Genomic DNA, 25,434 nt, shown 5'->3' with positions numbered 1-25,434 from the left:
CGCACGTGCTGACCACCTGCTCTGAAGGCTGCAGCAGCTGAGAAGGCCTTCCTCCCCACCCCCCAGAACACATACACACACACACACCCCACCTCCCAGCCTCCTGGCTCCCTTCGCTCGCCTCCCAGCAACCTCGCTTTTTTGCTAATGGGCCTTAATGCCCCTGCCAGCTGCTTTGCCAAACCCGCAGGACTGGGCGGGAGCAGGGGCGCTTGGGCGGCCAGAAGCCGCTCCCCAGTCCCAGCCTGGTGCCCCCGCCCCCAAAGCTGAACCGACCGCGCACCAGGACGTCGGGGTCTGTTCACTCCCCCTCCCCTTCCCAGCAAAAAGTGCCTCGTCACCGCTTCTGCCCGCCCCCGCTGGGCTGGGAGATCCGTGGGGTTAGCGGAAAGATTTGGGGATGTGGGGCGGCGAGGCGCCTCCCGAGGCAAATCTTTCGGACGAAGAACTTAAGGGGATCTGAGGTCAGGGGTCACGGAGGGGAAGGGAGCCCACGCCTGGATGGACCGAGAAGAACCAGTGTCCGCGAGATTCACGTGCGTGCTCAGCCCAGGACTGGCCAATGGGCGTGGCGGGGCGGTGGCCACACCGAAGAGGGCGGGGTCATATTTGCCTATAGGCGGGGCCTGCTGCTCAAGGGGCGGGGTCTCTCTGCATATCCAGCAGGCGGCGGGCCAATGGGCGGGGCTGGGGCGGGGAGCTGAAGCGGGAGGGGCGCTCCTCCGCCCCTGGAACGGAATCCTCCAGGGAGCGGAGCAGGCTACCGAGCGTGCATCCCGCACCAACCCCCGGCCCCCATCCCCTGCCCGCGTCAGACGGAGCTGCCGCCGCCGCCGCCGCTAGAGCAGCAGCAGCACTCGGGGATCCGGGCCCAGCCGGGGCCGCGGGAGGCGGGGGCGCCCGAGCCCTGGATGTCCCGCAGCGCGGCGGCCAGAGTGAGAAGGGCGGGAGAAGGGGGCTCGGGTGGGGGGCGGCGCCGCTGCTGATGTGGCGGAGGGTGGGAGGCGGCCGCGGCACCCGGATGGAGAGGGTGCCAAGGCTGGAGAGGGTGGTCCTGGGTGGGGGGGTCCAGGAATACGCTCCGCTCCAAGCCAAATCTTGGGAGACAGAGGTCTGGGGCACAGGCCCTCTCTTGCCCAGGTTCTAAAGATAGGGATCCCAGAAAGAGATCTCCCCCTCCAAAAAAATCAAGGACAGGGGGACAGCTTCTAGGTACAACTTCCTAGGCAAGATTTTGGGGATGGGGTCTAAGACACAACCTCCTTAGGAAGCCAAGGCCTCTAGGAGGGGATTCCACACCAGACACAATCCTTACCCCTCCCTGCCTGAGGGGGTCTCTGAATACAACAACCCTCTAGGCAAGGTCTTGAGAATGGGGTCTCTGAGCACAGCTTCCCCACCAAGGCAAGGCCTGGGGGGATTCCAAGCACAGTCTGTCCCCAGGCCTCAGAGGCATCCCAGGCAGAGCATCGCCCCCACACTTGGGCGCTGTCCCAGGAACATCCCTTTCTCAAAACAAGGTCTCTGTGCCTGGGACCCCATCCCCCTCAAGTCTGAATAAAATAATGGGAATTTCAGGCAAACCCTACAAAAAAAAAAAGGCTTGGTCAAGGGTCCCAGGGCACAGGTCTTCTGGGCCACCCTCTTTGTCCCGGGGGCTGCCCAGCTGTCTGGGAGGGGCCCGACCCGCAGACAATCCACCGCTTCCCTCTTCAGTTCTGGCCCCCCAGGGTCCAGGATTCAGGCTGGGCCAGGGGGCGGCTCCCCAGGGACCTGGTACAGCCCTGTCTGTCTGCAGTGTCTGCCGTGCTGGTGACGGCGGCTTTGTGTGTGGTACCTGGGGGGAAGGGGGGAAGCCAGTGATGGGGAGGTGGCTAAGAGTGTGACCCTGTGTTTTTGTGGCTGCCTGTGTGTGTCTGTGTGTGAGCTGCTGCTAGGGACTGTGAGGAATCGTGTGTGTGTGTTTCATGCTTGTGGTTGTGTCTGTTAGTGCCTGTGATTGTATTTGTGTATGACCCCAGCATTTGTGTGACTGTGTATGTATGTATGACAGCTGCTTGCTCTATGTGCAGAACCCTGTACTTTTCCTTCCGTCTCTGTTTGTGTGCATAGTTGTGACTCTGGTTGTATCTTTGATTACATCTTTTGTGACCCTCACATATGTACCTTGGTAACTCTAACTGGGTATGTGACAGTATATCCGTTGAGTCTGGGGTTGGGCATGTGTATGGCTGACTGAAGATGTGGGTGGAGTTGTGACTGTAAGTGGAGTTGTGTCTATGACTCTGTCCATGTGCGGCTGTTCTAATGACTTCTAGTCTTTGTGGTTGTGTCTCTAGCTGATTTTATATGTGTGTCACACATGTGTTTGTGTGACATAACTGCCTGCAATTTTGGGTGGATGACTGCCTTTGTATATGAAGTCACATTGTGCTTATGTGACAGGTTGTGTGCTGGCTGTGACTTATGTGTTTCTGTTCATAACCACATATATGCATGTGATCAGGGCTGTATAAATGACTACATTTAGGTCTGTGTGTTGATACTGACGGATTCCGCGCATTTGTAGCTGTGTATGTGTGATTCGGGTTATGTGTTTGACTTAAGAGTCTGAAACTCTATTAATAGTGAGTTATTTAATTGCATGTGACTCAGCCTCTAGGTGTGTCTATGTGCCGGCCCCAGGTGATGGCGTGTGTTTGTGGGGTTGTGTGTATGAGACTGTGACTTCTGTATCTGTGTGTGGCCTGCATGTCTGTGACCCTGGGTGACTCTGCGTGTCTGTGTCTGTGTCACGGTCTGTAAGATTGTGGTCTGCTACACATCGTGTAGCAATGTGGCTGTTTGGGGTGGGTGCGTGTGTGTCCCTGCAGGCGTGCTAGGCTGCTTTGTTGAAGTTGCATGATTTGGTGACAGAGTGAATGTCTCCTGACAGCATACACGTCTCGATCTGGAACCATGTCTTCCGTGTAAATGTAGCTGTAAGTATTCCATCTAGGTGTGTGAAATGGAAATTGCATGCTGATGTTTCTGTGTGTGAGATATAGTGTGTCTGTCCACATGGGCTGTGATTATACATGGTCCTATACTTATCTGTGTGACTTCCGTGTTTGCAGGAAGAGAGACTGTTTTTCTGGGATGATGTGACAGTACAGCTGGGAGTCGGTGGATAACTGCAGTAGATGTGCCATGACTATGATACATGGCTGTGTAATCTGGACACTCCTGGGGTGGGACTTTGGATACATGACCGTTTCTGAAATGCGTATGACTGTAACTCTGAGCCACCAACTGTCTGGCTGTGTCCGAGTGGGGCTCGGGGAGGTCTTTCTCTGGATGGCTGTATGCATGTCTTGAGTTTGTGTGCCTGCTTCTCTCTAATGCATGGGCCATGGCCATCAGGGTCCCTGTGTGTGGTTGCATATGGAGGACCATCCATAGAAGTGTGGCTGATACTGTGACCAAAGGTATGTCTCTGACTGGGTTGTATGACTGTGTAACAGTGTGTGACTAGAAAGGTGTGTTGGTGCAACTGATACAGTTGGGGTTAGTTGTCCTTGTACAGCCATGTGCTGGTCAATGACTAGACACATGTGTCTGCAGCTGGGTGTGACCAAATGTGTGTCAGTATGTCTACATGCGTCCCTGACCGGATGTCAACAGGCAGCAGGGGAGCTGTGTGTGAACACTGTGTGTGCCTCGGTGCTAATAGGTGACCTCCAGCCGAGTGTGATTCTTCATGGGTGGGTCTGTGACATGAGTATCTTGGATGCGTGCCTGAGGAAGCAACTCTCCTTGGGTGTGGTTGTTCACAGGCTGCCCTGGTGGGTGTGCCTGGACCCGGCTCTTTGTATGTGGCGGAGAAAAGAGAAGTGACCGAATATCAGTTGCTGATATGACCAAACATCTGTGGCGCTGCCTAGGCAGCCTGGCACTCTGTACATGTGTGCGTGCTTTGTTGCTCAGTCATGTCTTACTCTTTGCGACCCCATGGACTGTAGCCCCCTTCCCAGTCTCCTCTGTCCATGGGATTTTCCTGGCAAGAATACTGGAGTGGGTTGCCGTTTCCTTCTCCAAGAATACTGGAGTGGGTTGCCATTTCCTTTTCCAGGGGATCTTCCTGACCCAGGGATTGAACCCGCGTCTCCTGCATTGCAGGCGGATTCTTTGCCTGCGGACAAATGGTCTGTAGCAGAGATTGTGTGTCTGTGAACATGGATGTGTGGCCAGATATTTACAGTGGCTGTGACTGTTGGTGTGTATCTGTGTGATCCCGTGTGTGTAGCTGTGGTTGTGTCTGTATGTAACTAATTGTGCAGAGCTATAACCAGGTGCTGGGGACAGCTGGAGACCAGAGTTGCATGTATACCTGTGACTGTATGTGTGTGTGCAGCCCTGGACATGTGTCTAGAGGGCAAGGCCACTCCCTCTCTGCACCAGCCCCTTGGGTACTGATGGCCTTCTGAGGCCAGGACATCCCCAACAGATGCTCCCAAAACACACCTACTCATTCCTAGGTCCTTGCCACCAGGTGGCTGATCGCCTTAGTAACAGTTGCTATAGTAACCAGGACTCTCATCAGGGATCCTGAGATGAAGGGGGGTTGGCTGATATCCAAAGAAGGGGTGAGGTGGGGGACTGAGCCCCACCCCAAGCCAGCTTCTCAACTTTCCCTCCCTCCCTCGGGCAGGGCGGACCCAGGAGGCCTGAGCAGCATCTGCCCCCTGCCCCCTGTGGGGCCCTGGGGCCCCCTGAAATCTCCAGGACGGAGCCAGGTGAGTGACCAGCTGGGACTGGTGAAGGCTGACTGACGGGGTGGGTCTGCCTAGCACAGCCAGAGGAAATGTCCCTGCAGTCACACAGGCTTAATCACACTTACAAGTGGACATCCTCAAATGACTCCCATCACACTCAAGTGACCTCCTTCACAGACTCACCTACCTAGACTGTGTCACACACACACATTCAGACACTCACCAGCATCTCTGCACGCACAGGTACAGGGTCACACAAACATGCAGACACAATCCTCAACAATGTCCAGACTCCCTCCCAGCCGAGTGCTACCAACTTGGGGACTCTCAAGAAATGTCCTCTTGTACAATCTCTCCAACAACACACACAGACCCACACTTTACAGACCACAGCCACACTTTCACAAGCAGATCCAGCCTCACAGAGAGCACCCACGTGCTCGTGCCTATATAAGAGCTACACTTTGGCACACAGTCTCACAAATAAGTCAGCACTGTCATAGAGAGTAGCCACATTCTCACACCATCACACCTTCATAAATAACACAAACACAGCATCAAAGACAACAGCCTCATGTCCTCATAGACCCTCACAGACCCATGGCTGCTTACAGACACACCCCCAGAACAACACTCACAGACCCACACTCTGCAACAACAACACATGACCTGACCCAGACACACTGTCACAAACAACAGCCATGGAAACAGCCTCACCACCAACAGCTTCACTCTTAGACAGACATGGTCTTTTGAGTATCTCTCACAGACACACACTGTCATGGGCAACAACCATCAAAGGCAACAGCCACATTCTCACACAGACACACAGCATCAAAGATAACAGTCATAGACATGGCCTTTCAAAGAAAACAGCTTCATGCTCAAACACAGACCCATCCTCACAGGCAACATTCCCTGACACGCACTCACCGCCACTCTCTTTAGCCATGAGCTTCAGGGACCTACACTGAGACAACAACCACAATCTCGGCCACAGACATCCCCTCGCAGACAGCATTCAGACACACACTCAGACTCACAGACACAACCATTCTCAGACCTGCATCCTTCCACACAACCTTCACCTGTACACACACTCACAGTAGTTGTCCGAGTGGTTGTATCTGCATCAGAGACCAGCCCGTCCCCAACACTCTCTGGCATGGGCTCTGAATCTCAATCCCTGGACCTTCTGTGTCCCCCACCCCCCCCATTTGGACCCATGCAACTCTCAACTCCTGTGCCCTCTGACCACCTCTGACCTTTACCCCTAAACCCCCTGACTTCATGGCCCCTGACTGCTATGCCCTTTACCTCCCAGGTCCCCACTGCCTTAACTTCCCATGACTTTGGATCATCATGCCTCTTGGTCGTCACATCTCCAAACTGCAGACCCCTAAAAGCTGTAACTCAGGACACTCCATCCCAGAACTCCACGCCCCTTAGCCCTGTGCCTTTTTTTGGCCTCACAACAGGGCATCTGGGATCTTAGTTCCCCGACCAGCAGGAACCAGTGCCCCCTGTACCCTCTACGTTGGAAGCACTCACCACTGGACAGACAGGGAAGTCCATAGCCCCATGTCTTTTGAATCCCTGCTGCCAGTTCTCTCACTCCCCTGCCTTCCAGGTGCCCCCTTGCCAGAATCCCCTAGCTGCTGCTGGTCCATGTTCCCCGAATGTCAGATCCTCTGACCCCGTGACCCCTAACCCTGTAACCTTGCTGCCGTGTTATCTGACCCCGTGCTCCCTGGGCATTGTTTTTCCCCCACCTTGAGCCCCATGCCTCTGACCCTCGCCCTTGACCTGCACACCCTGTTTTGTGTTAGCAGACGGGGCGGGCACCATGAACAAGCTACGGCAGAGCCTGCGGCGGAGAAAGCCAGCCTATGTGCCTGAAGCGTCGCGCCCACACCAGTGGCAGGCGGACGAGGACGCGGTGCGCAAGGGCACGTGCAGCTTCCCGGTCAGGGTGAGTGGGCGGGGCTCGGCTGGGCGTGGCTGCAGCTGCAGTCCCGCGGTTGCTGTGCTCATGCGTTCCAGTGTCCTAGAGGTGACTGAGACCTCGGCCTGTGTGGAAGAGACGACATCTGCAAAGAACTGTGGAGCCTGCAACATTAGCGCCCCCGCTCCCCCAGCCTGGGTCCCTCACAGTTGGGATTAAAACCCAAGACACATTCTCTTGTGCCAGGAAAATATTACCTGGAGTGTGTGTTGGGGAACTCGTCCCGCCTGGAGTCACACTGTTCTGTGGGAGCTCACAGTCTCCAGGGGGGGCACTAGAAGGTCACAAAGATTCTGCAGCATTTGCAAAGCCCTCTACTGTTAAGTGGGCTTCCCTGATAGGTCAGTTGGTAAAGAATCTGCCTTCAATGCAGGAGCCCCAGGTTCGATTCCTGAGTTGGGAAGATCCGCTGGAGAAGGGATAGGCTACCCTCTCCAGTATTCCTGGGCTTCCCTTGTGGCTCAGCTGGTAAAGAATCCGCCTGCAATGTGGGAGACCTGGGTTCGATCCCTGGGGTTGGGAAGATCCCGTGGAGAAGGGAAAGGCTACCCACTCCAGTATTGTGGCCTGGAGAATCCCATGAACGGTGTAGTCTATGGGGGTAGCAAAGAGCCCGATACTACTGAGTGACTTTCACTTTCACTACTGTTAAGTGCTTTCTGGTTTAGAGCACCACGACTCTTTATAACACACACTAAAATTTATGAGGGAGAGAGCAAGATTCAGGTTCAAATCTGCACTCAGTCTCTTCCTGGCTAGGAGACAACAGATGATGGTCACAGAAGGGGGAGTTCCCCCCCCCACCCCGCCCCGACACACACACTCTCCTCTCCTCCCCACCTTGCCTTATTTTCCCTTTCCCTGGAAGTGGATCTTGTGTGAGGGGCTGTTGAGAGGTACAGGAAATGCTGGAGAGAATGAGGACTGGAAGATGGCCAATAAAGGGTGTTTTACTAAACTACAGCTGTGAGCAACTGAGCTTGATGCCACTGGGGAACTCTGGGAAATCGGACCATCCCACCCGCGGGGTGAGGGAGCTGGAGCGTGTGTACCCCAGCTCCCATCAGTCATTGCGTGAGGCCAGTCCTCAGGCGCAGACAGTGTCACTCAGAAGGACACCGAGATGTATTAAGGAAGCCCAGGGATACAAGAGAGGCGCAGACGTAGATTACGGACTTGCGGACATAGCGGGGGAAGGAGAAGGAGGGCTGAATTGGGGAGAGTTATATTGACACATGTATACTACCATGAACCAAATAGATAGCTATTGGGAAGCTACTGTATAACCCCAGGAGACCAGCTTGGTGCTCTGTGATGACCTAGAGGGGCGGAATGGGGGGTAGGGGATGGGTGGGAGACTCAAGAGGGACGGGATATATGTACACCTGATTTATGCTGTTGTACAGCAGAAACTAACACACCAGGGACAGAGGCAGGGTGAGAATCACTAGTCCAAACTGTGCTTCAGTTTTCTCACTTGTATATCTGGGAGGAGAACGGAGTCCGCCACCTTGTAGGCCTGAGATGCAGAGTAATGAGTCAGTACACACAATGTGCCTGATACAGCAGCCCAGTGAACACTAGGAATCGTTGATGGCTGTGCTTGTTTCACGTTCTCCCTCCCCTTCCCCATCAAGTACCTGGGCCACGTGGAGGTGGAGGAGTCCCGGGGCATGCACGTGTGTGAAGATGCTGTGAAGAAGTTGAAGGCGGTGAGTGAAGGGCTGGAGCAGGGAGGGAGCAAGGTCAGAGCAGAAGAGGCAGCCCTGCCCAAGCCCTCTGTCTGCCTCCATTTCAGATGGGTCGGAAGTCCGTGAAGTCTGTCCTGTGGGTGTCAGCCGATGGGCTCCGGGTTGTGGATGACAAGACCAAGGTAGGAGACCTGTGGGCCTGGGAGTGGGCACCAGTGGGCTCCCCTCTCCTCAGCCTGCTCGAACGGGGCCTTCTCACCCACCTCTGGGATGTCCCTCCCTCGGAGACCTTCGAGATTCAGCTATGGGCTCCTGTAATAAGTTGGCACATTCACAGTCATAATTCAGGATTGAGTCCTGTGGCTATTTGTGAACCGGCATGGAGTGTGGGTGAGAGCACAGACTAGAGCAGTTGCCTCAGCTGGTCTTCCAGCCCACCCACTTTCCAGCCGGGTGACCCTGGGTGTGAGGGGGGCGGGGTGGGATTTAACCCTTGTCATACCTCATTTGCCTCATCTGCAAAAATGAGGATAAAAGTGGAGCCTACCATTCAACGAGAATGTATATGTAAATAGTTTAAAACCATGCCCGGCATAGCAGAAGTGTTCCGATCAATAAATGTTAGCTGTTATGTGCTTATTGTCCATCTACCCGGCCAGATGGAAGCACCGTGGAACCAGGACCTGGGTCTCTGTCTGCTCACCATTGAATTCCATGCCCCTAGCCCAGAGACTGCCCGGGAAGCCAGCCAGCATGTGATGACAATTAGGTTAATGATTGAAAAGGATTCACCCCCTCCAAGAAGCTTTGGTGGACTCCCGTCCAGCTTGGGTCAGGCACCTCATCTTGCTCCCAAAAGCCCCTGCACCTCCCAGATCCAGCCCTGAGCCCTCCGCCCATCAAGAACAGCGTGGCTGGGACTCTGGCCTGTTTCCATTGGGTGATGAGTCTGACTCCCGCCCTAAACTCGGGAGCCGCATGTAAGCAGGGCCCACAGCTGTTTCAACAAATGCAGGGTCCCCAAGCCATCTGGGACAGGACACAGTCCAGACATGAAGGGAATACTGAATGAATACGTGAGAGACAGTTCACATTCCTTTCCTGGCCTCCCTCCCAGGATCTGCTGGTGGATCAGACCATCGAAAAGGTCTCCTTCTGTGCTCCTGACCGCAACCTGGACAAGGCTTTCTCCTACATCTGCCGTGATGGGACCACCCGTCGCTGGATCTGCCACTGTTTCCTGGCGCTCAAGGATTCGGTGAGTACCACCGAAGCCCAAAGCCACCTGACTCTGTGTCCCCCATGCCCCGGTATTCCCAGCCTCCCCCCGCTGTGTGGTGTCGTGCAAGTCACTCACCTTACCTCTCCTCTGTGTCCTCATCTGGAAAAGGGGGTGTGTTCACAGTCCCTGAGTGCATGCGTGCTATGTCATTTCAGTCGTGTCTGATTCTGTGCCACCCTGTGGACTGTAAGCCTGCCAGGCTCCTCTGTCCATGGAATTCTCCAGGCAAAAGACTGGAGTGGGTGGCCGTGCCCTCCTCCAAAGGATCTTCCCGACTCAGCGATCAAACCCGCAGCTCTTTTGTCTCCTGCAGTGGCAGGCAGGTTCTTTACCAATAGCACCACCTGGGAAGCCCATTCACAGCCCCTAACAGAGGAGTACTGTGAGACTTGACGAGTTTGAGACAGAGTATTTGGAACGATGCCTGGCATATAGGAAGCACTCAGAAAAACATTGCTTACCATCATCCTCCTCTTTGTCAATAATTCTTCATGTTTCTCTAGCTTTTCTCATTTGAGGAGCATATACATACAGTAACATGTACAGATGACCCATGCCTAGCTCCACGAATTTTTCCTTATTTTGAAATTTTACTTATTTATGTATTTTTGTCTGCATCACGGGGCATATGGGATCCTAGTTTCCCAACCAGGGACGGAACCCGTGCCCCCTGCAATGGGAGCTTGGAGTCTTAACCACTGCACCACCAGGGGAGTCCCAAAGTAATTCAGGTGTACGATTCAGTGAGATATATATATATATTCACAATGCTGTTTACACAATTCCATCACCTCTATCTAGTTCCAGACATTTTATCACTCCTAGAAGACACCTCATACCCATTAAAAAGTCACTACCTACTTACTAGCTCTATGGAGTTGTCTATTGTAGACAGTGTGTACAAACTGATTCATACAGTATATGATCTTTTATGACTGGCTTCTTTCACTTAGCATAACTTTTTTAAGGTTCGTCCTTGTAACATGACTCAATATTTCATTCCTTTTAATGAACAAATAATATTCCATTGTATGGACATACCGCATTTTACTTTATTTATCCATTGATGAACACTTGGTTTGTTTCTCCCTTTTGGCTATTATGACTAGCGCATCTATGGACGTTGGTATGCAAGGATTTGTTTGAATACCTGTTTTTAATTCTTCTGGGTATGTACTTAGGAGTGGAATTGCTGGGGCATATAGTAAATTTAATTTTTTTTAAGTTGGGGTATAGTTGCTTTACAATGTTGTATTATATCCCCTCCCTCTTGGACCCGCTTCTCATCCCATCTAGGTCACCAGCAAGCACTGAGCTGGGCTCCCTGCTATACAGCAGGCTCCCACTAGCTATCTGTTTTACACAGAGCAGTGCACATTTTTTGAGTAATTGCCAAATTGTTTCCTTGGTGGCAGCACCATTTTCATTCCCACTCACACTGTACGAGGGTTCTAATTTCTCCATATCCTTGTCAACACTTTCTTTTATTATAGCCACCCTATAGATGTGAGTGCTATCTCACTGTTGTATTTCCCTGATGACTAATGATGTTGGGCATCTTTTCATGTGCTTATTAGCCAACTGTACATCTTTTTCAGAGAAATACCTATTCAAATCCTTTACACATTTTTAATTGGGTTGTTTGACTTTTTACTGTTGTGAGAGCTCTTTATGTATTCTGGATACTAGATACTTATCAGTTGTGTGATTTGCAAAACTTTCCCCTCATTCTGTGGGGTGTCTTTTCACTTTCTTGATAGTGTCCTTTGATGTACAAATGTACACATTTTGATGAAGTTCAATCTCTGTTTTTTTTTGTTACTTCTGTTTTGGGTGTCATATATCATATCTAAGAACTCATTGCCAAATCCAAGGTCATAGAGATTTACCAAATGTCTTATTTAAGAGTTTTATAGTCTTGTTGTTCAGTCACTCGGTCATGTTCAACTCTTTGCGACCCCACGGACTGCAGCACGCCAGACTCCCCTGTCCTTCAGCATCTCCTGGAGCTGGCTCAAACTCATGTCCATTGAGTTGGTGATGCCATCCAACCATTTATAGCCTTAGCTCTTATATTTAGGTCTTTGATCCATTTTGAGTTAATTTTTATAAATGATGTAAGGTAGGAGTCAACCTTCATTTATTTTTCATGTGAATGTCCAGTTGCTCCAGTATCTGAGCTCTCAGTTTTGTTGGTCTATATGTCTCTCCTTATGCTAGCATCACATTATTTTGCGGTGACTGCTTTCGCTTTGGGTAAGTTTTTAAACTGGAAAGTGTGAGTTATTCTATTTTATTCTTTTTCCAAATTGTTTTGGCTGTCCTGAGTCCCTTGCAATTCCATAAGAATTTCAGGATCAGCTTTTCCGTCTGTGGAAGAGCCCATTGAGATTTCAAAAGGGATTGCATTCAATCTGCAGAATACTTTGGAAAATATTGCCCTTTTAACAATATTAGTCTTCCAATCCACAAACACAGGATGTATTTCCATTTATTTAAGTCTTCTTAAATTTCTTTCAACAATGTTGTATAGTTTTTAATGTTTACATCTTTTATTTCCTTGGTTAAATTTATTCTTAACCATTTTATTATTCTAATGGTACTGTAAATGGAACTGTCTTAATTTCATTTTTTAATTGTTTACTGCTTGTGTATACAGATATAACTGATTTTTTTCATGTGTTGACTTTGTATCCTACAACTGTGCTGAATTTATTTATTTGCACTAATTGTGGCTCCTTTATGATATTCTAAGTATATGATCATGCTTTCTGCACACAGAAGTAATTTTACTTCCTCTTTCCAACTTGGGATGCCTTTTATTTCTTTTCCTTGTCTAGTTACTCTAGATAGAACTTCCAATACACTGTTGAATAGAAATGATGAAAATGGCATCCTCATCTTGTTCCTGATCTAGGGGAGAGCTTTGTCTTTTACCACTGAGGATAATGTTAAGTGTGAGTTTTTCATAAATGTCCTTTATAAGGTTGAGGAAATTCCCTTCTATTCCAATTTTGTTGGATGCATTTATCATGAAAGGGTGCTGGATTTTGTCATATGCTTTTCCCGTGAGAATCAAGAGAGTCATGTGGGGTTTTTTCCTTTCATTCTATTAATGTGGTTGATTGATTTTCATATGTTAAACCAACCTTGCATTCCTGGAATAAATCTCACTTGATCATGGTGCATAACCTTTTTAATGTGCTGTTGGATTCAGATTGCTGGCATTGGGTTGAGGATGTTTGTCCTCAAATTTAACTTTAAGAGGTGACTGAGCATCTTGTTTCTGGGAGAAGGAAATGGCAACCCACTCCAGTATTCTTGCCTGGAGAATCCCAGGGAGAGAGGAGCCTGGTGGGCTGCCATCTCTGGGGTGGCACAGAGTCGGACACGACTGAAGCGACTTAGCATCAGCAGCAGCAGCAGAGCGTCTTATTTAGGGAACAAAAGTCAGACATACCTCACGAGAATCCCAGCTCTGCCATTCACTTGTTATAATGGGCAGGTTGACCAAACCTTAGTTTCTTCATCTGTACAATAGGTTCACAAGGTTGTCCACCTCCTGGCACTCCTGAGAGGATTCTGTAAAAGGGTGCAAACCAGAGCTCAACCCAGGGCTACACAAGATTTTTGCTGACACACATGTGGGCTTCCCTGTGCCCGGCTTTGTGCCAGATGCCCTGCATAGATTCATTCACCTTTCTTGCAACAACCCGATGAAGCAAGTGCTATTACAGCCCTCATTTTACAGATGCGGAGCCTTGGATACTGGAAGTGCTTTTCTTGAGGTCACACAGCTGAGAAATGGGAAGCCAGCATCAATCTCAGGCTCTCTGGCCTTTGTTGTTCAGTTGCTCAGTCATGTCCACTTCTTTGTGACCCCATGAACTGCAGCACACCAGGCTTCCCTGTCCTTCACCATCTCCTGAAGTTTGCTCAAACTCATGTCCATTTGAGTCAGTGATGCTGTCTCTGGCTTTGGAGCCTCTCAAGTAGGCAAACTTGAAAGATTTGTAAAGTCAGCAGTCACTTGTACACCTCTCTACCCAGATCCGGTGATTAACATTTGCCTGGGCTTATATCACTTACCTACACATCTTATTTTTTGATGCATTTCATAGTTGCAGACATCAGAATACTTCCCCAAACACTTCAGCTTGCATACCAGTAAGCAGAATTCGTATTTGTTTCCAGCCTTCTTTTTTGGCCTCAAGTTTCGGCCCATGGGATCTTAGTTCCCTGGCCAGGGTTTGAACCTATGCCCGCTGCAGTGGAAGCATGGAGTCCTAACCACTGGGCCCTCCAGCCCCTCTTTTGAAGTGAAATTCATGCTGCCAACAAACCTTAAGTATACACTTGTCGAGTTTTGACAACTGTGTCCACTGTGTAAGGAAACTGTGTGACATCAAGATCTAGAGCATTGCCACCAGCCCAGACTGGTCCCCTCGTGCTCAATCTGTCCCCATCCCCACTCTGTAGGAAACAACCACTGTTCTGATGTTTTTCCATCAAAGACTAGTGTTGCCCATCCTGTAAGTTCACATAGAGTAATACAGTTCAGCAGAGCCATACAGTTGTTACGCTCTTGTCTGCGGCTTTTGTCCCTCCTCGTGCAGTTGTGCACGGGGCTGCCGGCGTCCGGTCTGCAGCACAGAGAGTCGCTAAGGCCAACTCCACCTCTTCCCACAGGGCGAGAGGCTGAGCCACGCGGTGGGCTGTGCTTTTGCGGCCTGCCTGGAGCGGAAACAGCGGCGGGAGAAGGAATGCGGGGTCACGGCTGCCTTCGACGCCAGCCGCACCAGCTTCGCCCGCGAGGGCTCCTTCCGCCTGTCTGGGGGCGGACGACCGGCGGAGCGAGAGGCCCAGGACAAAAAGAAAGGTGGGTGCTGCCCGGCGGGCGCGGCGGGGCATCGGATGGGCCGGGGGTGTGGCTAAGGGATCTGGTTTGAGCGAGGAAAGCAGAGGTTTACAAAGCAGAAAAGAAACCACAAAACAAAACCCAAAACAAGCCACCCCCGTACCCCCCCAAAAAAAAGCAAGGCATCGACCACGAAGTCTGGCTACAGTTTCTACAGCGTACTGGGGGTTAAGGCGCCCTTTGGGCAATATTCTACCGGCCACAAACCCTGGCAAAGCTCACCGAGCGCTTTATCATCTGCTAACCCAAGGAGGTTCCCAGGCTTTTCAAACTGTGTATCCACCCTGTTAATGGGTTGTCGAAGTCGAATTGCTGGGTTGTGGTTGGCATTTTAAGAAATAAAATAGAAAACGACAGGGAAATATCAGCGTAAGGGAATGTAGTAAGGGTAAATGTCGTTATGTACTTTCATGTCAGTGGGCCTGTGTGCATGGTGGGGGAGGGGGACGGGTTAACACCTGGCAAGCTCTTAACATTCTAGGTAAAGGCAAACAGTTTGTAAGTTCTCAAACTGTGTTTTTAAATATTTGAATGTATTATGTGTTGGGTCAAAACATAATTTTTAAATTTTTTTTACTGTGGATTTTAGTTTTTAAATTTTTGGAAAACACTGCTTAGAATTTACAAAGAATTTACCATTGGATTCAGGATAAAGACGACTGAAGAGATTTGACAAATATTAATAAAAAACGCCATGTTCAATCATGTATTGGATCCTGGATATTATATATGTATTCAATGTTCAATTCAATATATTTTTTGAATATATATATGTTGAAATGTATATTAATATCCATAAAGAATATGAGTAGAAATTGGAATATGGACTGTAGATTACCTAATGGTATCATATCCATGTTTAATTCCTCAAGTGAGAAATTATACTGTGATAAAATTCTTTACAAATTATCTATTTTACATATAGTAGTGTGTGTCTGTTAGTCTCAAACCCCTAATTCATCCCCCCTCCCACTTCCCCTTTGGTAACCATAGGCTTGTTTTCTATGTCTGTGAGTCTATTCGATGTCTGTTTGTTTGGTTTTTTCCTAATTTTATTTATTTATTTTTGGCTGTGCTGTCTTCTTTGTTGCGTGGGCTTTTCTCTAGTTGCAGCAAGCGGGGGCTTCTCTTGTTGCAGAGTCCAGGCTCTAGAGCTTGAGGGCTTCCGTGGTTGCAGCAAGTGGGCTGAGTTGTTTCTGCTCCTGGTCTCTAGAGCACAGGCTCAATAGTTGTGGTACATGGACTTAGTTGCTCTGGGGCATGTGGGATCTTCCCGGACCAGGGATGGAAACTGTGTCTCCTGCATTGGCAGGCAGATTCACTGAGCCACAAAGGAAGTCCTATTTCTGTTTTGTGAATAAGTTCATTTGTATCATTTTTTTAGATCCCACATACAAGGGACATCTTTGATATTTGGCTTTCTCTGTCTGACTTGCCTCACTTAATATGATCATCTCTAAGGCCATTCATGTTGCTGTAAATGGCATTATTTCACTCCTTTTTATGGCTGAGTAATATTCCATTGTAAATATATATATATATATATATATATATATATATATATACCATATATTCTTCATCCATTCATCTGTCAATGGACATTTACGTTATTTCCATGTCTTGGCTGTTGCGTGCAACTTAAATGTTGCAGAAAGACAATTGTGGAAGAAGAGACAGCTGGAATACCGTAACAAGTTAACACTGGGGAACATTGGTTAAGAGAACCTGTGTGCTCTGTGTTCCATTTTTACATCTTTTCTGTAAGCTTAAAACATTTCTAGCTAAAAAGTTAAGAAAACAAGTTTTTATCACTTGCTATAATATTCAGGTTTACAATGTCTGTTTTTCTTGGTAAATTATGGGACCGCTTACAAACCTCTTGACAAATTTAAAGATTTATTCACAGCTTACAAAATATTTTCTGTTTACATCGTCTATCAGAATTTGTAAAGAACTTTATCAGTGGCAAAGCAGATTACAAAGTATAGTTAACAGAGGGCCTGCATATATGATATTTTATTGTTTGCAAAAGAACACTGAGTGGGTAAGTTTACTACTTATATAGGATATTAGAATTCACCAAGAATGTCATTTGCTTTAGAATTTGCAATGGATTTTGCTGTTTGAATCCAAAGGATATTATAATTTCCAGGTAGAAAGCATTTTAGAGTTTGCACCGCTAAAGTGAGAATTTACAAAGTGTGGTATATGATTTGCTGAACACATCATGGGGTTTTGCCCAGTGATGCACTGATTCACAGTCTGGAGGCACCGAATGTCTACAAAAGAGCTCTCTTCAGTTCAGGAGATAGGGAACAGTGCCCTTTCCGCAAAGTTGTTTACCAAGCTTTTGTGGGATTCCAGAGCAATTGAACATTCACTGTCTCAACTGAGGCTCTCAGGAGGCCTGGGGAGGCAGCAGGGAGATGTTTATTCCAAGTTCAGTTGGGGAAACTGCAGCCCAGAGATAAGAGGAGACTTTCTGAGGCCCCAGGTGGTGGGGGCAGAAGTGGTTTAGTGGTTCTAACCCGTCCCAGCCTGGTTCCACTGCCCCCAGCCTGACCTGGAGAAGGAAATGGCAACCCACTCCAGTATTCTTGCCTAGAGAATCCCATTGACAGAGGAGCTTGGTGGGCTGCCGTCTACGGGGTCGCACAAAGTCGGACACCACTGAAGCGACTTAGCAGCCGCAGCAGCAGCCTGACCTGGGGGAGAGCCTCATCGCCCCCTCGTGGACGATGGGAGAAGCGCTGGGCAGCCTCCCTGCCTTCCTTGTGCTAAGTCACTTCAGTTGTGTTTGACTCTTTGCGACCCCATGGACTGTGGTCCTGATGCCGGGGCTCCAGCACTGGCGAACGACGAGCTGATCTGCGTGCAGAGGGCACTGATGCTGTCGCTGCCACTGGCCCCAGGCGGCTCCATCTCAGGCACTGGGAGGTCAGGGAACAGGCCCAGGCTCTGCCCTTGACCCCAGTTCTGCAGGTGGCCCTCACAAGGTGTGTGGGTCGTGATTCACTCTGCAGTAACTAAATGGCCATGGCCACAGAAATAGCTGTGCATGTGTGTGTGTGTCACACCTGAGTGGTACAAGAGCCAAGCAGTATGTGACTTGGCGCCTCCATGCACAACTGCACGACGAGGGATAAAACCCACAGACAAGAGCATAATACTGTATGGCTCCGTTGAACTGTATACTCTATGTGAACTTACAGATTGGGCAAAAGTAGTCTGTGATGAAAAAATACCAGGACAGCGGTTGTTTCTGAGGCAGTGGGGACCGACTGAGCACGAGGGGATGGGCTGGGTTGGTGGCAATGTTCTAGAGCTTGATGTTACACAGTGTATACAGTTGTCAAAATTCACAAATGTAAACTTAAGGTTTGTAGCCAGCATGGGGCTCCTCTGTCTGTGGGATTCTCCAGGCAAGAACACTGGAGTGGGTTGTCATGCCCTCTTCCAGGGGATCTTCCAACCCAGGGATCAGACCCGTGACTCATACCTCCTGCATTGGCAGGCAGGTTTTCTACCACTAGTGCAGCCTGGGAAGACCCTGAGTTTAACCTCACTAGCACTCATCTTCCCTGGTGGCTCAGACAGTAAAGAATCCTCCTACAATGCGGGAGACCTGGGTTCAATCCCTGGGTTGGGAAGATCCCCTGGAGGAGGGCATGGCAACCCACTCCAGTGTTCTTGCCTGGAGAATCTCCACAGACAGAGGAGCCTGGCGGGCTACAGTCCATGAGGTCACAAAGAGTTGGACACGACTGAGTGACTAACACACACACGCGCAAAGCACTCGGGCTGTGGCTCAGGTGCGGCCACTTGGGAGGATGGCTGTGTGTTTGTGTATAGATAGGAGTGAGGGAACCCTGCCATTTGGTGCTGAGTGGGGAGACCAGGTACCCACCGAGGACAAAGAGCAGCCCCAGAGGGGAGCGATCCCAAGCTGAGAGATTGAAACAATCTGGAAAACTCCTCAGAGCAAGTGTGCCAAGCTGGCTCTAGAACAGCGGGTAGCAACTGAAGGAATGGAGGAGGTACTTGAGGCGGGAAGAGTGGTGGGAGGCAGACAAAGAACGGAGCAGATGGAATGACGGAGGATGACAGCGTGATGTGGAGAGAGCAGGCCAGAGGAAGAGGCAGGCTAGCACAGTCGTGTGGAGCTCAGATTGTGGAATCAGCCTGCCCCTTCCTTCACAGTGTGGCTCAGGCAAGTCACTTGCCATTGCTGGGCCTCAGTTACCACATCTGTAAAATGGGGATAAAGATAGTTTCAACCTCATTGGGTGGTGGTGAGGATTGAACGAATTCATCCTTTCAAGGCACTTGGAACACTGCCTGATACATTGGTCATGCACCAAAGAAGTGTTTGTTAAATTGATTAGAAAGGGAGACAGGCAATCTCTGAGGGAGAAATAGCAGAAGCAGCAGAGGAAGATGGATGGAGGACAGAAAGCTTGAGACACACAGAGGGTCAGGTTGGGTGATGACTCCCCACGGGCCTCCTGGGGAAAGTGGTCTTGGCTTGAGTGGGGATGAGGGACATTTTAGGGCTCTGACCAGTTTGTCTTAAGGCCAGGGCACATGGGGTAAGAAAGGCAGCATTGGAAAATAATCAAGGGGACTGAGGAGGGGCCCCATGCCAAGGGGAGGTATCTAACCATCTCTCTCCCCCATGTCTCTAGCAGAAGCAGCAGCTGCCCCAACTGCGGCTCCTGGCCCTGCCCAGCCTGGGCACGTGTCCCCAACACCAGCCACCACATCCCCTGGTGAGAAGGGTGAGGCAGGCACCCCAGTGCCTGCAGGCACCACTGCGGCTGCCATCCCCCGGCGCCATGCCCCCCTGGAGCAGCTGGTTCGTCAGGGTTCCTTCCGTGGGTTCCCAGCACTCAGCCAGAAGAACTCACCCTTCAAACGGCAGCTGAGCCTACGGCTGAATGAGCTGCCATCCACGCTGCAGCGCCGCACTGACTTCCAGGTGAAGGGCACAGGTGAGCCCAGGACTCAGCAAGAAGGAACATTGGGATCAATGCCCCTGACTGTTCTGAGCAACAGATAGGGAAGAGATGATACACATCACGATTGATTAACACAGTCTGCCACAGGCAAAGGAAAGGTGGAACGCATCGTGATCAATTAGCAATGTCTGCCATCAGTCTGGGCAAGGAGAGAGGAAGTGTAAGCTGTGATCCATTAGCAATGTCTGCTCCGGGTAAGGGATAGCACAAAGGTGGCTTAAGTCATGATCAGTTAGTACTGTCCGCTGTAGTTAGGGACAGGAGAGAGGTGGCATACATAATGACTGACGAAAACTTCCGTGGGCAGGGGAGAGGAGAGCAGCTGGGCCCAGATGCCGTGCTGTTGCTCAGGAGACTGAAGCACCATAGGCTAATGCTTCCTTCCAAGCTTTTGACCAGTACAGCCATGAGATACAGGTGAAGGATACAGGTTCAGAGGAATGTCTGTTTAGGGCAGGGAGAACAGAGTGATGGCAGACATCACGGTCTCCTTACTTTCTTGTCATGAACAAGAAAAGGGAGTAAGGTGGCACACCACATGATTACCAAAATTTGTTTTGGGCAAGCAAGAAGAGAGAGCAGGATCGTTACATTTTGCTCAAGAGATGAATCCCAGAATTTGGCTTATGGAAGCAGGAGACGAAGGGCACAAGTAGCCTGGGGATCATGGAATCAGAGAGCACAGTGACAGGTTTGTCATGTTGCTTGTGGATAAAGGACTGTGGGAGGCAGAACCCATTGTTATTGATTAGACATGCCTTCCTGGGAGAGTGACAAGGCAAAAGGTAGTGTGTCATCATTGATTAGCAATGTCTGCCACCCTGGTGATAGGAGAGAGGCAATACAAATGTCCTTTTTTGTTGGAGGAAAGATGGAATTACCAGTCCTTTCTTACAGCATTTGGCCAGTAGAGCCATGAGGTCTTGCCAGGTGAGGGGTAAAGGGAGCAACAGTTTAACAGGAGAAAAGCATCGTGTTTGATTACTAATGTCTGCCATGGACCAGGAAAAGGAGAGAGACGGCGTATGTCGTGATTTAAAAACAACGTCTGCCATGGGGAAGAGAGAAGAGAGGTGGCAGGGAACTGTGTTTTGCCCGAGGGAGACAGGCTGGAGGGCTGCCTTTCCTCCCAGCTGTCAGTGAAGTCATGCGGTCTGGCTCGCTCTCCTGTTACCATATGCCAGATCTGTGACACCTCCCCCTTACGGCCCCTGGGATTGGTGTGGGAGGTGTTGATCTGTATCCAGGAGGCTGGGCTAGTCCAAAAGGTGACTGCAGAGCAGGTGCCAACGCTTGTTGGGAATGACGCACGCTCACTCCATATCCTGCAGCTCACTCCCGTGTCCTGCACACACCCTCGCATTTGCTGTCTTCATTAAGCAGCCTGCCAGTAAGCACACCCCCAGGGCTCTCACATCTGCTCTCTGAGGGGGCAGACACCCCAGACTTCATGTGGAGGCCTCGAGTGCCTGTAGCCAATTGCACACTTGCCTGGATGTGACTTGCTACCCAGAAATTTCATAGACTCACACAGATGTCCCACTCTGCTGCGGGTATCATGCTCGGAAGTCACGCACTTAGAGAGAGACGCAACCGAAAGTCACACACACACACACAGAAGTTGCAGAACCAGGTGTGACCATTATACATACTTAGAAAACACATAATCAATACAAACTGTTATATATTGAACAACCAAGGCCCTGCTGTATAGCACAGGGAACTATTAATATATTCAATATCCAGTAATAAACCATAATGGAAAAGAATATGAAAAAGAATTCACACACACATATATCCATGGATGTATGTATAACTGAATCACTCTGCTGTCACACACTGCTTGACTCTCGTACCACTCAGGTGTGACACACACACGTGGCCATGGCCGCTTGGCTACTGCAGAGTGAGTGGGCTGACACACACACCTTGTGAGGGCCACCCGCAGGGCTGGGGCCAAGGGCAGGGCCTGCTCACTGACCTCCGCCCTTTCCTGACCTCCCAGTGCCTGAGATGGAGCCGCCTGGGGCCAGTGACAGCGACAGCATCAGTGCCCTCTGCACGCAGATCAGCTCGTCGTTCGCCAGTGCTGGAGCCCCGGCATCAGGGCCCCCGCCGGCCCCTACAGGTAGATGCCGCCCTTCCCCTGAGCCAGAGCCCTGCAGTGCTGCTCCCGCCTCCCCCTGCTTCTTTCAGGACCACTGCAGAGACTCTGGGAATCTTGGAATCCCACAAGCTTGGAACCCTGGGTCATCTCAGAGCTATGAGATTGCCATAGAAACCATAGATTACCATAGATTCTATTACCATAGAATCCATAGGTTACCATGGATCATTCAGGATCACCCTAAAATCATGGAATCAATCACTGTAGCACCATGGAATCATCTGTGAGCCATGGATCATTTAAGAGCTATGAATCATCGTAGAATCGTAGAATCTGCCACTTTGGAACCATGCACCATCTTAGGTCATTTCAGGGACATGGATTCATCCTAGAACCATGAAATAACATAAGAATTACGGGATTAGAACTTTAGAACCATGGGATCAATGTTTAAAACCTTCCTGTCTTAGAATTGTAAAATCTAGACACCTACAGTCTTTGAATCACAAGATATTAGAGCCTAATACATTTGGAGCCACAAAACCTTGGAATCTCACAGCCTCGAAAGCAGACTCTCTGAGAAAATAATGCCAGACAATCCCCCTCAAGCCACATGCTTATCCCAGAACCAGCGAAGCACCTTGGAATTCCAAACAATGTAAATTTAGAACTCTAGAATCTTCGAAAACGCAAACTTAAAACTACTGAAACTTGCCCACCATGTTAGAATAGTACATTCTGAGAAAGAGCCATGTGATCTTAGAATCTTAGCCTTCTAAAGCAATACTGTCAAAATATTAGAGCCAAGGGTAATATTGAAAAGTATTTAATAACAGGTTTGTTACTGACCAACCAGAAGGGAAACCAGCCTGGGTGATTGTCACCCTTGCCTATATTTTTCCATCTCAGGACCTTAGAATCTCAGAACTGAATTTTCTGAGAGCTGTGTGACCTTATGTGGTTCAGGAGGGGTCAAGTCATTTGTCCAAAGTCCGTGCAGTTAATGAGGAGCCAGGCTAGAGGCAAGGCAGGCAGCCTGGTGCAGCATCTGGTCCCCAGCCTGGGGTTCTCTCTGCTGCAGCCCACGCCCCCTAACTGCCCCTCTTCTCTCTCCAGGGACTTCTGCCTGGGGTGAGCCCTCTGTGCCCCCTGCAGCTGCCTTCCAGCCCGGGCACAAGCGGACCCCTTCGGAGGCCGAGAGGTGGCTGGAGGAAGTGTCCCAGGTGGCAAAGGCGCAGCAGCAGCAGCAGCAGCAGCAGGCGGCCCCTGTGCCCACTGTGCCCCCCAGCCTGCAGCCCTTCCCTGCCCCCGTGGGGCCCTTCGACGCCACACCTGCCCAGGTGGCTATGTTCCTGCCGGCCCCGCACATGCAGCCCCCTTTTGTGCCCGCCTACCCGGGCTTGGGCTACCCACCCATGCCCCGTGTGCCTGTGGTGGGCATCACCCCTTCACAGATGGTAGCCAACGCCTTCTGCTCAGCCGCTCAGCTCCAGCCCCAACCCGCCACCCTGCTCGGAAAAGCTGGGGCCTTCCCACCCCCTGCTGCCCCCAGCGTTCCTGGGGGCCAGGCCCGTCCACGCCCCAATGGGGCGCCCTGGCCCCCAGAGCCAGCACCGGCCCCGGCCCCTGAGTTGGACCCCTTTGAGGCCCAGTGGGCAGCACTAGAAGGCAAACCTGCTGTGGAGAAGCCTTCCAACCCCTTCTCGGGCGACCTGCAGAAGACCTTCGAGATTGAACTGTAGCCCGAGCCGCCCTGCCCACCTCATCATCTCTGGGTGCCCCACACCTGGGAGTGGAGGCCCAACCTCTCCTCTAGTCCTGCACCCTCCATGGCCCCTCTAACCCCTTCTCTCGACCACCTCCCACAACCACTATGGAACTGACATTGTGACGCCCAGGTTGCAGCGGGATGGAATTCAGGGACGGACCCAGCCTGGCTAAGGGACTCATTTCTCTGCCAGTCTTAGGCTGGCACAACCTCCTCTCCCCTCACTCCAGACACAGGGGGATGGCCACAGTCCCACTGAGCACCTTGGTTTGAGCTACATTTCCCAGTTTCTGTTGTTGACCTTCCCTACCTTCCAGTGTTGGGTGGGATGGAGGCAGGATACCCACCTAGGGGCCCTCCTGGGCCCCACATGAGTGCCCATCCCCAAGTCTGATCATCCCACCCCCATACACAGCACAAGCAAAGGGCTTCCTTCTGCCCACCTGCTGCGTTCACTGCCAATGCTGTGCTCACCCCTCCCCTCCCCTCGGGGGCCCACCTCTTCTTTGGACCAAGGTCTCAAGGGGATAGGGGGCCAAGTTGGGAGGCCAGGAGGTGGGGTAGGAGGAAGGGGAAAGGGAAGAAGAAGAAGCTCAGTTACCTCACGTCGGTGCCCGCTGGGGAGGGGCTCCAGGAAGAAGGAAGGGGTGCCTGGCGGGTACTTTTCTATCTTTTATTTCCAGATTTTTTTGTATCTAAACTTGCAGATTTGTATTATACAAGGACAACCAATAAAGGAAGAATATAATGGTGCCCCTCGAGAAAGCAGGGTGTGTGTCCAGGGGAGACGGTGTGGAGACCAAGCCTTTCCTCCCAGTCACCTAAAACCAAAGGCAGTAAAAAGGGCCTCCCTGCGAATTAGCCTCTGAGTCATAGCATGGTAGCAGGTAACACTGACCTAGGACTCAAGAAGTGGATATTAGTGGGCACCCCAAATTAATCACCCCATTTCTGAGTCTACAGATTTTGAACCAAAGAATTATGTAAATATATATGTGTGTGTAATGGCACCCCACTCCAGTACTCTTGCCTGGAAAATCCCATGGACAGAGGAGCCTAGTAGGCTGCAGTCCATGCGGGCTTGAAGAGTCGGATACAGCTGAGCGACTACACTTTCACTTCTCACTTTCATGCATTGGAGAAGGAAATGGCAACCCACTCCAGTGTTCTTGCCTGGAGAATCCCAGGGATGGGGGAGCCTGTTGGACCTCTCTGGGGTCGCACAGAGTCGGACATGACTGAAGCAAAGCGACTTAGTAGCAGCAGCATATATATATATAATCTGCTTCTAATAAGTGTCGTATTAATATTTTAAATAATTAGGTTTGGAATAGCACAGCTTTGAGCTGGCTTCATGTTCCACCAATTGCATTTTCCATAGCAGGTCAAAGTGTCATTTGACATGGCAGCATGTTTTTAAGTTTCTCTATTAGTTTCCTGGGTTCCTTGATAACAATCTATAAAGTCATATATTTAAAAATATATACTATATAGATGACATGTTTAATCCTTTATAGCTCTTTAAAATGAGGAGGCTGGTCTCAAGAAACCCAACCCCATATATTCATTTGATAAATCAGAAAATTGAGTCACTTACCCAAGGTCACACATCTGACTAGTGGAGGAGCTGGGATTCAACTCCAGCTTCTGGTTGACCTCAAGGCCAGTCATTGAACCACCAAGCTGTGAGGGGAGAAGCCTAGGATCTGGCCTCAAGGGTTTACATTACATCCCATCAACCAGCTGGATCCTGGACTAGGGAACCCGTGACAGATGGTCTGCCTGGGCACCAAAGAGGGCTCCTAGGGAGCAAGCAAAGGACTCTGCTTGGAAGGAGCTGTGCTTCAATCCAAGCCTCTGCAGATGCTATTTCTTCTGCCTACAATACCTT

The 25,434-nt window shown here is 50.3% G+C and overlaps 1 protein-coding gene across 9 annotated transcripts; it reads left to right on the top strand.

Annotated features, from left to right (window-relative positions):
* The first annotated feature begins 372 nt into the window (after positions 1-372).
* Positions 373-24,308, top strand: NUMBL (NUMB like endocytic adaptor protein). 9 transcript variants are annotated; one of them, XM_069550780.1, is made up of 10 exons: positions 373-536; positions 4,691-4,775; positions 6,584-6,726; positions 8,397-8,471; positions 8,558-8,632; positions 9,568-9,708; positions 14,422-14,611; positions 19,336-19,641; positions 21,674-21,796; positions 22,892-24,308. In XM_069550780.1, exons 3-10 carry the CDS (start codon positions 6,601-6,603, stop codon positions 23,515-23,517), a joined length of 1,662 nt encoding a protein of 553 aa, XP_069406881.1. In that variant the 5' UTR covers positions 373-536; positions 4,691-4,775; positions 6,584-6,600; the 3' UTR covers positions 23,518-24,308. The 9 variants fall into 9 exon arrangements, with proteins under 9 accessions (XP_069406881.1, XP_069406880.1, XP_069406875.1 ...); XM_069550779.1 differs by having other exon boundaries at positions 445-536; positions 6,587-6,726; positions 19,339-19,641; XM_069550774.1 differs by lacking the exon at positions 373-536 and adding an exon at positions 684-935 and having other exon boundaries at positions 6,587-6,726; positions 19,339-19,641.
* The last annotated feature ends 1,126 nt before the right edge of the window (positions 24,309-25,434 follow it).

The sequence above is a fragment of the Ovis canadensis genome, chromosome 14, assembly GCF_042477335.2.
Source record: "Ovis canadensis isolate MfBH-ARS-UI-01 breed Bighorn chromosome 14, ARS-UI_OviCan_v2, whole genome shotgun sequence".
NCBI lineage: Eukaryota > Metazoa > Chordata > Mammalia > Artiodactyla > Bovidae > Ovis > Ovis canadensis.
Note: the sequence above shows the minus strand (reverse complement) of the source record. Positions and strands in the feature narration are given on the sequence as shown.

Coding starts and splice junctions, on each gene's coding strand:
- NUMBL (XM_069550781.1), top strand. CDS start 912: ATGTCCCGCAGCGCGGCGGCCAGA. Junction 9,709..14,421: donor TCCTGGCGCTCAAGGATTCG/GTGAGTACCACC, acceptor CTCTTCCCACAG/GGCGAGAGGCTGAGCCACGC. Junction 19,642..21,673: donor CTTCCAGGTGAAGGGCACAG/GTGAGCCCAGGA, acceptor CTGACCTCCCAG/TGCCTGAGATGGAGCCGCCT.